Raw genomic sequence first — 13,023 nt, forward strand, 5'->3', positions numbered from 1 at the left:
GCTCAGCTGGGAGGGGACAGACAGGGCAGCAGCCCGTGAGCACAATCTGCACATTCACAGGGAAAGGCTCTTGTGGGGAAGCCTCTTTGGATGCTGCCCTGCCTCTCACCACCACCCTGGCCTCTGCAATCTCTCGTCACTGTGTTGTCCTTGCCGCCCTACCTCCATGCTGGTCCACTCACCCAGGCACTCATTGTCAAACCTCTCCACCTCCCTCCCCGTGCCATGCACACAGCCCAGGTGTGTAACCAGCATCTGCTGACTGGACTGAGTGACCAACAGGAGCATCGGCTGGACCAGGGGACTCCTGTATGGCCGCTCCAACCCCCAGGGAGGGCAGGCGAGGGAAAGAACCAGCAGGTGTGAACCCCAAGCACAGAAAGCTCCTGTCTCTGGGCCTACAGGATACCACTGCCTCCACCACATTTTCTAGCACAAACTCCCGTCCACCCTCTCACCTGACCACCTGCTTCAGAAGGAAAACACCGCAAAGTTGTGGAAACTTCACTAACAATATTTGAACTAATTCTTGTGGAACTACTTGAGACAAAGTCTTATGAGTAGCGAGGCCATCAGGCCCTGCTGGCCGTGGTCTTGTCTCTCTCAGCCAGGCCAGGACAGCACTCTCTGACCAGGCTGAGTGGGTCTTCAGATACACGCCAAGGGGCCCTCAGCCAAGGCCACGATTTTGCAGTTGCAGGCCTCTGACAGTCATGATCCCTCTCCACCCACAAAAGGCTGCAACCTAACACAGGGTCCAAAGCTCAGAGGTCTGCCCGGCGAGGGCCGCCCTCTGAGAGGTGGAGGTTCAGGGGGCAGACGTGCTCAGCATCAGGCACCACAGGTGGAGGTGGCCCGTGACCCCATGCCTCCCCAAGTCTACATCCCCCAATTGTTTGATCTCCCATTTTGGATCTCCGGTCTTACCCCAGAGAATGTGGATCCTACACCCTTTCTTCTTTCCACTGCAACCAAAGTTTATCAGGATCAGCCCCAATCCTAAATTCACTTTATAAAAATAAATATTTCTGACCTCTCTACAGAAAGATGCCAGTTGGAAACAGACAAGGTTTAGCACCTCTTTGGGACTTCATTTAAACAACGTCCCGTGGTTTGCTCTACTGAAGTCTTGAGATCATTTGGTCACATGATCTTGCTCTATGGGGCTTCCTGCGACCGTGTGGCCCCAAAGCTGCTGTATGCCACAGCATCAGGTTTTTCAGCTAACGTCTGGCCTTCACTCAGAAGAATTAATAGGACCATCTTAAAATACAGACCATAAGAACCACGGATGGGAGGGAACATATTTACTTTAGGTATAAAGGTTTACTATTATTAACAAGTTATCACTATTATTTACATGTTTATAAAATGGAAATAAAAATGACATACATGTTTGGTGCCAAAAGTGGCACATCCAAACTAATATCAGTACAAAAATAAGTTTTCAAGCTACGTGTTTTTAAAATAAATGTCGCTGCAACAGTAAGGGGGAAAAGTCTGTGTCGCTCATGGGTTGAAACGCAAACAAAGCAGCAAAGAGCTCCGGGGCAACAATGAAACCAGCGCCTGCTGGCAGGGCCGCCCCTGTGTCCTCACAAGAACCCTAGCAAACCAACAAAACACACACACACAAGCTATGTTCCTGAGCCACCGAGGCTTAGAGCCTCTAAACTGTTATGAGTTCCTGCTACAAAGGATCCCCAGTGGGGTTTGAGCTGATGGACTCTCACTAGTACTCAGCTAGTGGGATCAGGACACGGTATCGGATGCAGGCAGAAAGCTAAGCCCACGTGTGAAACAGAGAAATCCTTTGCTAACAAAGAACAGTGCACATGAGTCCTCTTTGTCAGTCACCAATCCTTGCAAGTCTCCCGGCCACAGATAAACAGGGACATGGGCAGAGGGAAAACAGAAGGTGTTTGGTTTGGGAGCCCCTGTGCCCGCCAGAAACGCCCCTCGGTGATTTTGGCAGAAATCCGCAGCGTTTCCAGGGTCTCATCCCTTCATAGATACACACGTGTTCACACGTGGCAGTGGACCTCATTGCTCAACACAGCTGTGGCCGCACCAGGGAAAGCAAAGCCAGCCTAGCAAACCCTCTGTCCACCCGACCTGGTACTTGAGCCTGCAGTGGCCTACTTTCCTCCTCGTTCCCCATAAAGCTGGGCCAGGACCGTCTGCCTGCTAGAAGTGGCATGCCAGGTCAGCGAGGGGGCTGAGTGAGCAAAGAGCACGGCCCTGCCAACTCCTGCTCTGCCTGGGCACAGCGCAGCGGGACGCCTGCCCATGCACAAACTTCTTGGGATCCCAGCAAGAAATGCAAATGCTGAAGAGGGTGGGAAGGAAGGGGCTAACGAACGGGCTGCAGTCCACTTCAGAGTAGCAGAAGGTTCCACGTGAGCTGATGCCGACTCAGCGGCCCCAGAGCTGGGGGGCAGCAGCATGGAGGAAGGGCACCACACAGTCCCTGCAGCTGCAGCCGAGCTCTGCTCACTGGTCCTGGACCTTGGCCCTTTTGGCTTTTAGGGACAGGTGCTAGAAGAAAAGAGAAAACATCACAGTTGGGGTTAGTTAGACAATGAAACCAAACCTACATAATTCCCATCTAAACGACCAAGTCAAAGCTTCCATCTGGTTCGTACCTTCTCAGTAAATGCTGTGCCCCTCGAAGTGGTCTGGAGGAATAAAGCCCAAGTGACCAACAAAGGATATGGGCCTTCAGTAAGCCACAGCAGCCCGAGGCCCAGCCCACCAAGGCTCAGCCTGGTCACACAGGGCTCTGTGGGGAGCTGTCAGCGAGACACAGCTCTCCCTTTGCCCCAGCCCACAGGACAGCACTCAGCCAAACACCTCTGCTCACGGAGACTGGGCTCAGGCTAGACATCACCTCAAGTTTCCATGAACTTCTTGAGAATGATCATGGAAAGGTATGCCCCCCTTAGGAACAAGGAGATCTACCGTCTTACCAGGCATCTTCACATGCAGATACCTGGACCCTCACAAAATCCCTTGCAAGTGCAAGTGCAGGGAAGACACAGGAAAAGGATACCTCCTAGTGACACATCTTTCTTTCATAAACGTCTACCAGTATAAATAACATAGGAAGCATAACATAATCATGGCCATCAGATAATAGGATTGAGGGATACAAACATTCTTTACATTCAAAAGTAAAGCCAAAAATGCTGGAAATCCTACAATAAGCATTTAAGGCAGTGTAAATATAAGCTTTTAATAAAGGACCTCTGGGGCCGGCCCCGTGGCTTAGAGGTTAAGTGCGTGCGCTCCGGTGCTGGCGGCCCGGGTTCGGATCCCGGGCGCGCACCGACGCACCGCTTCTCCGGCCATGCTGAGGCCGTGTCCCACATACAGCAACTAGAAGGATGTGCAGCTATGACATACAACTATCTACTGGGCTTTGGGGGAAAAAAATAAATAAATAAATAAATAAATTATAAAAAAAATAAAAATAAAAATAAATAAAGGACCTCTGTTCACCAACTGAGATATCCCTGATACCCCCTTAATAACCATAAACAAACAACCAAGGGGTACCTAAGGCGTGTTGCCCTAACACTCAGTGGAAACTTCACATGAGGAATTCCCACCCTGAGTGCCAGCAGAGCAGGCCTGCCAACCCCAGCATGCTCAGTGCCCAACCCCGTTTCTCAGCACACCCACACGGCTCGAGACAGCAATCCCCATCGCCAACAGAGAGCACTGCAGAGGAATGTGCGGTACAAGAGAGGACACAGCACACCCTGAAGCACAAGGTAAGAGACGACTGAGTGAACAGGACACAGGTCTAAATGAGCTGTAAGAAGTCACATTATAACCACTTATGCCCAGGAAAGGACCAGTATAGGTTCTTGCAAAGGCCCTGATTAAGAGGGTTTTCCCTAGATTCCCAAGGTACTTCTCAGAATCAGGAAAAAAATTTCAGGGCTGGAAGGCAAATCTCTGAATAAGTCACCCTGCTCTTCCCCTCTCCAGCTGGAGGTCTTGCTGAATTTCTGTCAATCCTCTCCACCCTGCACTTCACCTGATGTGGCCCCTACAATTAATGTTAGACACCCACAGCCTTAGCTTGGGAATGGGAGATGATGTCATCATGCTTGGGACCATTTTTGGTGCTCATTTCTGTGAGGAATGTTAAGTATAAATAAAACTGACTCCAGACCATTTCAGGCCTCTTTACAGGGTGAGAGCAACACTCTGAAAAACAATGGTAATGGAAAGTCACCAGAGGTGCCAGGAACAGAGCCGGGGATGATCTGTGGGCTGTGGATGGTCACGAGACGCTCCACTGTGTTCAACAAAGGAAGCTCTACCATAAATGGGCGGCCAATGGAGATCTGTGGGGTCTTGGAGAAACCAATTCATTTTGGACAAGTTAATAGAAGTGTCTTTGGAATGGCCAAACTGGAGAAACCTGGAGGGGCCAAGCTTCTCAAGGAGGTTCAGGGCCCTCGCCTGTACAATGAGGTTGTGGCACTAGGTGATTTCTAAGGTTCCAGGCTCCACCAGCAGATGAGCTGAAAAACAGGCATTTGGAGAGAAGAGACAAATGCAGAAATTTGGGATTGTCATTTTCTTCAAACTTGTGGAGCGATTTGCTCTTTAACTTTGTGGGTTTGACCTAAAGAAACTGTAATTTTGAGCTGAGAAGGGAAAATGACTCAGCTTCTAGGCTAATTCTGTTCTCCAAGAGTCTAAATGAATCCAGGGCGACTCCAGGCTCCTTCTCTAACTGCCTGCGTCTTATCACTTTAACAAGCACTCTTACAACACACCATTCTCCTCAACTCCTAGTTTGCATTTCTGAACACTTCTCTTGGACTTCTGAAATCTGCTGCTTTCCACCTGAGAGGTTTTGAGGGAGAAGATTTTCATTCACTTCAGGTTTATCTTTATCTTTATCAGCCCAATAGAGTAAAGACAATACACTCTGCATTTTATCAGTCCCTGCAGCTGATCTGGTTTCTGGCTGAAATATCTGTATGAGGATATGTGAAGAACTATATAGGTTTGAAATGTTTTTTGTTTGATTGGATAAGATTAAAATATTATAAGAAGATTTAAAAAGGACAATTTCCCTTGACATTGCTGGAAGGGGAGGGATGAGAAGGTCCTTCCATTTATAGGGTCACACCTCAAATGTTTCTAGGAGTTGGGCAAGTGAAATAAACCAGTGAAGCAGGACTGTGGCACCTGGAGAGCATCATTCACAGCAGTAACTCAGGCCCAGTGTCAGCAGATTTAACATTTCTTTCAAGAGAAACCTGAAATCCATATTTAATGTGAAATCTTTCAATTTTTAAATGTACCAATCAATACAAACTTTAGTTTGAAAATACTGCAGTCTGGTTATAGTACTGATGGAGTAACAGGTTTTGGACTTCCCTTTCTGTGGTAAGTAATGGTAAAACTGGACAGAATATCTGAAGTAACTGTTTTCAGGCACTGGGCAATAGACAGCACAGGGCTGTAATCCTTGAGAAAAAGGAAACACAGAAAGTGAGCTCTATATTCATCCCAGGTCTCCGTCTGGCTCTCCAAACCTTAGCATAGGGAAGTAAAACCTAAGTAGAAAATAACAGTATTGTTATTTTCAGAGGAACCAGAGATCATAGTTCAGGGCTGCTGGGGCAGCTGGAATTTGCAGGACGGAACATCAGAAAGGAGGAGCTCCAGAAATCTACATGGGGCTACCCTTAAGTCTTTGGCTGAATACAAACCTGCACATGTGCAGGCCAAGATCTGATAAGGCTGGCAAAGAATAGTTACTGGGCAGTTGTGTGCTGATATGGAGATTCTGGAGGTTTATACAGAGGAGACACTAGAGTTCTGACCAACCAGAATGCAAAGATGTCAATGAACTTCCTAGGCATTCAGTTGAGACATCAAAAAGGCCACGTCTTAGGAATAGGGCTACACTAGCTCTGCCCTATTAAAGATGAAAATCAAGCCTTGGAGGAATTAAACTGATCTGCCAATATTAACCGTTCACTAGAAAAAAAACTCAACATTCTTTAAAGAAAAGAACAAAATCCAGACTCTTCACAAGATAGCATCTATAATGTCCAGCATACAATAAAAAATTACTAGACAAGAGCAGTAGAAAAATGTGACCCATAACAAGAAAGACAGTCTAAAGACAAAATAGACCAGATATGACAGAGATGTGGAATTAGCAGACAAGCCCTTTAAAACAGCTATTCTAAATATGTTCAAAGATTTAAAGAAAAAGACGGATGTAAAGAGTGAATACATGGAGAATTTAAACAGAGAAATAAAAAATTCAAGAAGGAACAAACGGAAATGCTAGAATGGAAAATACATTATCTGAAATGAAATATTCTCTGTATGGGCTTAAACATCGACTGGACACTGTAGAAGAACTGACCAGTGAACTTGAAAACAGGCCAAGAGGAACTATCAAAACCGAAGTAAAGAAAAAAACAAAGGTCAGAGCCTCAGTGACATGTGAGACAATATCAACGGCTCTAAAAACATACGTAATTGGAGTTCCAGAGGAGAGCAGAGAGAGATATATTGGAGCAGAAAAAATATTTTAAGGAATTACCATCCCAAATTTCCCAAATGTAATAAAATGAAACATCAGCCCACAGACCCAATAAGCTCAATGAACCCCAAGCATGAAAAACACAAAGAAAAGCACATCATAGGTCAAAGTGCTGAAAAACCAAAGATAAAGAAAAAAATCTTTAAAGTAGCCAGAGAAAAACACACATTACATATAGAGGAACAACAATAAAAATGAGTGCTGGCTTCTCACAGAAACAATTCAAACCAGTGGAATAAACTCTTTTTAAAGTGCTAAAAGGAAAACAAAAAACAAGAAAAACTCTTTCAACCTAGAATTCTACATACAGAAAAAATATCTTTCAAAAATGAAGATGACCCATTTACAATTGCAACAAAAAGAATAAAATATCTAGGAATATATTTAACCAAGGAGATGAAAGACCTATACAATGAAAACTATAAGACATTATTGAAAGAAATTGATGATGACATAAAGAAATGGAAAGATATCCCACACACATGGACCGGAAGAATAAACATAGCTGAAATGTCCATACTACCTAAAGCAATCTACGGATTCAATGCAATCCCAATCAGAATCATTCCCGGAACTAGAACAAAGAATACTAAAATTCATATGGGGCAACAAAAGACCCCGAATGGCCAAAGCAATCCTGAGAAAAAAGAACAAAGCTGGAGGCATCACAATCTCTGACTTCAAAATATACTACAAAGCTGTAACAATTAAAACAGCATGGTACTGGTACAAAAACAAACACATAGACCAATGGAACAGAATTGAAAGCCTAGAAATAAAACCACACATCTACTAACAGCTAATCTTCGACAAAGGAGTTAAGAACATACAATGGAGAAAGGAAAGTCTCTTCAACAAATGGTACTGGGAAAACTGGACGGCCACATGCCAAAGAATGAAAGTAGACCATCTTCTTTCACCATACACAAAAATTAACTCAAAATGAATCAAAGACTTGAAGGTAAGACCTGAAACTATAAAACTCTTGGAAGAAAATATAGGCAGTACATTCTTTGACATTGGTCATAGAGGGATCTTTTCAAATTCTGTGTCTACACTGACAAGGGAAACAAAAGAAAAAATAAACAACTGGGACTTCATCAGACTAAAGAGCTTCTGCAAGACAAATGAAACCAGAATCAAAATGAAAAGACAACCCACCAGCAGGGAGAAAGTATTTGCAAAGCTTATAACCAATGAGGGGTTAATCTCCATAACATATAAAGAACTCACACAACTGAACAACAAAAAAACAAACAAACCGATCAAAAAATGGGCAGAGGATATTAACAGAACTTTTTCCAAGGGACATATACAGATGGCCAATAGGCACATGAAAGGATGTTCAACATCACTAATCATCAGAGAAATGCAAATCAAAAGAACACTCAGATACTACCTTACACCCGTTAGAATGGCTGTAATCACCAAGACAAAAAATAACAAATGTTGGAGAGGTTGTGGAGAAAAGGGAACCCTCATTCACTGCTGGTGGGAATGCAAACTGGTGCAGCTTCTATGGAAAACAGTATGGAGATTCCTCAAGAAATTAAAAATAGAAATACCTCATGATCCAGCTATCCCACTCCTGGGTATCTATCCAAAGAACCTGAAATCAACAAACCAAAAAGGCTTACACACTCCTATGTTCACTGCACCATTATTCACTAAAGCCAAGAAGTGGAAGCAACCTAACCATAACCTTGACTGATGATTGGATAAAGAAGATGTGGTGTATATACATACAATGGAATACTACTCAGCCATAAAAAAGACAAATTTGTCCCATTTGCAACAACATGGATGGACCTGGAGGGTATTATGTTAAGTGAAATAAACCAGACAGAGAAAGACAAACATCACATGATTTCACGCACATGTGGAAGATAAACTAACACACAGACAGAGAGAACAGTTTGGTGGTTACCAGAGGGAAGGGGGTTGGGAGGTGGGCACAATGGGTGTAGGGACGCATTTATATGGTGACTGACAAACAATAATGTACAACTAAAAGTTCACCATGTTATAAACTATTATGACATCAATAAAAAAATGAAGATGAAATAAAGACATTTTCAGATAAATGAATGCTGAGAGAATATTTTACCAGCAGACATACACTAAAAGATATATTAAAGGAAGTTCTTCAGGCTAAAGGGAAAAGATACCAGATAGAAACTTAGGATCTACACAGAGGGATGAAGAATGACAGAAATGATAGATGCGTGGGTAATATAAAATATTTTTTTTCTGGTTTCTTAATTTCTTTAAAAGACAATTATTCAAAACAAAAATAATAACAGTAAATTTGGAAATAAAGAGCATAGAAATAAAATGCAGAAATACATAGAAATAAAATACATGACAACATATGTAAAAATAAATTATTTAGAAATAAATAAAATATAAAACATGACATATGTAGAAATAAAATATAAGACAATATGTAGAAATAACATTAACATATACAAAATACATAATAACATGTAGAAATAAAATATATGACAACAACAACACAAAGAATGGGATGGGGAAATGAAATACACTGTTGTAAGTTTCTTATATTATAAGCTAAGTAGTGTAATACCAATTCAAGGTCGATGGTGATGAATTAAGAATATATATTATAATCCCTTAGAGCAACCACAAAAAATAAAACAAGAAGTAAAAAAAGCCATTAGAAGAGATAATACGGAGTACTAAAAACATTAGATTAATTCAAAAGCAGGCAGTTAAAAAGGGGAAAAAAAGGAACAAAAACTAAATCAGACTAATAGAAAACAAATACAATGGTAGACTTAAATCTAACAATAATTACATTAAATGCGATTGCACTAAACATTCCAATTAAAAACACAACACAGAACAAACAGAATAAGTCTATGGGCTGTATTTGGCTGGGAAGTTTGTGAACCCTGATTCACCCGTTTTCATGCCAGCCTTCCAAATATAACCACCACTCAATTAAAAATCTTGTTGAAAGAATGTATGGCCTTTTTTTTTTTTTTTCAATGAATGGACCACTTTTATAAAAATGAAGAACACAAAACTATGAATCTGCTCCACAAGGCTCACTACCCTGTTCGTCCTGCACACAGGCTGGCCATGGACGAAAAATCTAGTATAAACACAATGATGCTGGTGCTCAGCATCACCTACCACTGTGTTTAAACCACCTTGGGTTCAAGCTTGCACACCTGTTTATGTTCTTTGTGAGGTGATCCTCAGAGAATATTTGTGCCCCTCCTTGTGAACATGGTGCAAAGTGTGATATAATTTCTTTTGAAATGGTTTAGAAGAGCAGAGGGAAAGAGGAAGAGCTGAAGATACATTCTCTTTTTTGTCTTATTAGTTGGAAGGAGGGAGGGAAGCATCGATCAAATGATCCATCTATCTATCTATCTATTTACTTTGCTGAGGAAGATTCGCCCTGAGCTAACATCCATGCCAATCTTTCTCTATTTTGTATGTGGTTCACCGCCACAGCACAGCCAGCACCAAGTGGTATAGATCCGCACCCAGGAACCGAATACTGGCCGCAGAAGCAGAGCGCACCGAAATTAACCACTAGACCATGGGGCCAGCCCCTGGAGGGATTTATTTTTAAATGCACTTCACTATGAGCAAAATGGTATAGTGCTTTTACCCAGAACAGTTTGGAGATGTGGTAATGGCCTTTTCACCCTATGCACTACTGGGGGGGGACAAATTTAGGGCACTAAATTGGAGAATAAATGCATATTTAAAAATATGAAGAGGCAGGTAACAAGTGGTTTTGGGGGACAGGCTCTATTCATCCTACCGTTCCTTGTTGATAAAAGTGTGGAGCCAGCTCCAACAGCCAAGCAGATTCAATAGCAGTCACATCTCTCATGTAATACTTGGAGGTCTGTATAACTTCATTGTAGATAACCCTGAAACAAGAAAGAAACATGAGCTAATTTCCTATATCTTACGATGAGAGTCAAGAACCACAACAATTAGAGATGACAAGCTTTTTCCCTTTATCTTTAACAGGCATCTATTCTGTCTACTGGGCACTAGACTAAACAAATGCATTTATGTTGCTCACTTAAGCCTCACAACCTGAGTGGTGGGTAACAGTGTGCCTAATTTACAGGATTTCCAGAACATCTCAGTTATCAACACAAGACCATTCTGGATCCCTAGTCTGCATTTACAGATCTCTGAACGGAGCCTAAGGACTTTATTAGAAAATGCAAAAATAGAAGCAAAAGGTTGTTTTATTCTGAAAGGGACTGGGAATTAAGTGCAAAGAGATACAAGGGAACTTTCCAGAATGATGAAAATATTCTCTGTCTTATTTGGAGTGTGGGTTACATGGGTGTACACAGTTGTCAATACTGTGTACATAAAATACACCTCTATTTAAGAAAAAAAGAAAAAGGCTTGCCTGAGGCTGGGGTAACAGACACCAAAGAGCCAAGATCATTTCAAATCCCCAGCTTTTAGGAGTGTGTACAGTAGATACAGATATTAGTTTCTGAGATATCTGAGGTGCTGATTCAGGGCTTCCTGCATAACTATAAATGGACCAGCCACACTGCTGCTGTCGACCCCTTGAAGCCAGTCAATGAGTCAGGTGATGAAGGCCAGATCCAGTCAAAGGGACGGTCCCTCTGTGGAGAGGCCACTGAGGGAGGGGGGCTTTCTTCACGACCTTAATGCTACAGATCTGCTTCAGCACTGGCTCTATTTCCACCATCCTTTCTTTGCCCTTCAAGGTTCCTTGGGAATGAAGCAGGAAAAAGAAAAGTCTTTTTCTTTTAAGCAACTCTCAAATTTAATCATTCAGAAGTCAGCAAACCCTTGAAAAAGGATCTAGAACCAAGGTTTGGCTTCCCTCTTCAACTTACCCTGCATGCTAATGGCCATCAGGTAACGATTCTGAACCCAGAACTGACCAAGTCTCTCTCCAGCTAAGAAGTTTCTAGATCTGCACTGGTTACAGGATGAAGTCTAATTCCTTGGTCTAGGGAAATAGATCTCAAACTTCGCCAACCATCAGAATCACCTGGAGGGTTGTCAAAATAGACTTCTGGGGCCGGACCTGTGCCATAGTGCTTAAGTTTGGCATGCTCTGTTTCAGCAGCCCGGGTTCGGTTCCCACGTGCGGACCTACACCACTCATCGGCGGCCATGCTGTGGAGGCATCCCACATGCAAAATAGAGGAAGACTGGCACAGATGTCAGCTCAGGGAGAATCTTCCTCAACAATAAAAAAACAGACTTCCAGGCCCCAACCTAATTTCTGATTCAGTAGGGCTGGGCCTGGCCCAAGGATCTGCATTTCTAACAAGTTTCCAGGTGATGCTAATGCTAGTCTGGGGAGCACGCTTTCAAAACCACCAGTCTTGAGGACCAAGTATCTTATAACGGACCTCTCTGCCCTCTGATTTTATCTACCATTATCTCCCCTCTCCCTCTCTAACATGCCCCACTCTCTTTCCCAGGCTTCTCCAACTATCTGTGGTGAAGAATCAGTTGTTGTTTTTAAAGTTTCCAATCCATTGTAGATCAATATTTTTGTGAAATACAATACAAATGAATTACTAAAAAAATAAAATTTTAAAAAAGACACAAAATACAAGCCCAAAATTTTTATTAACAATTTGGACAGATATAAACTTATCAAAATGCTATAAAAAGGTCTAAATGCCTACTCTCAATTTCTGTACTTAGCTCTTCCTTCAGAGGCAGTGTTACAGTCTCGCACAATCTCACAGAGCACCCTTTGGGTAGCCTTGGGCCAGCCACAACAACGGTTCACCATTGCCCAAAGACATGAGGTTCCTTCGCCTTCCCATGGCTTTGCCCCTGCTACTTCCACAGTCTGTGTTCCTTTCACATCCTTTTCAGCCTGAAAAATCCTGTTTTCTGGTCCAGAGCAAATGTCACCTCCTCCACGAAGCTGGCGCTGCCTCTTCCTGGCATGTGAGGTGCCAACCTCAGCCCTTGATACATCTCCTCTATCAAAGCCCTTCTCCTAAGGCACTGGAATCTGTTTGTGTCTCTCTCTCCTTCAGGACTGTGGGCTGGGCATGATTTTATCTCTGCAGAGCTGTGTCCAATACAGGATTTAACATCTAGTCCGTGGGTGAAAAATGAATGTTTGCTGAGTAGATGAGTGAGTAGAGGAATATCACCATTTGCTTAAGGAGATCTTTGAGAGAGCAGAAATTCTGTAGACTACTCAGTCTAACAAAGTCAACAAACGTGTACTGGGTGCCTGTATTCTAGGCGCTGTGCCAGACAGTGGGGACCCAGAGTTGAACAAGAACTAGGCCTTGTCCTCAGTTCAGGTATAAGGCTAAGAAGCAGCAGGGTGGCTTACCAGCGAGGCGGCTTCTCGGCATAGAGGACTGATGCAGGGTGGATATGTAATTCATGATCGTCACGGATAGTCCTTGTAA

The 13,023-nt window shown here is 43.0% G+C and overlaps 1 protein-coding gene across 6 annotated transcripts in view; it reads right to left on the minus strand.

Moving 5' to 3' along the window:
* Window positions 1-1,292: 1,292 nt before the first annotated feature.
* DHX35 (DEAH-box helicase 35) overlaps window positions 1,293-13,023 on the minus strand; it is a 73,324-nt gene continuing 61,593 nt past the window's right edge. For 4 of the 6 annotated variants that reach the window (XM_087445272.1, XM_087445277.1, XM_004430399.3 and 1 more), the window contains 3 exons: window positions 12,945-13,016; window positions 10,392-10,503; window positions 1,293-2,538 (listed from right to left, as the gene is read on the minus strand). In XM_087445272.1, coding sequence (XP_087301398.1) covers window positions 2,494-2,538; window positions 10,392-10,503; window positions 12,945-13,016 — 229 coding nt within the window. In that variant the 3' untranslated portion in view covers window positions 1,293-2,493. The remainder of the gene's footprint in view (window positions 2,539-10,391; window positions 10,504-12,944; window positions 13,017-13,023) is intronic. The other 2 variants (XM_087445276.1, XM_087445273.1) reach the window with 1 other exon arrangement.

Source organism: Ceratotherium simum, chromosome 21 (assembly GCF_057802395.1).
Source record: "Ceratotherium simum simum isolate JZ-2026a chromosome 21, ASM5780239v1, whole genome shotgun sequence".
NCBI classification, from domain to species: domain Eukaryota; kingdom Metazoa; phylum Chordata; class Mammalia; order Perissodactyla; family Rhinocerotidae; genus Ceratotherium; species Ceratotherium simum.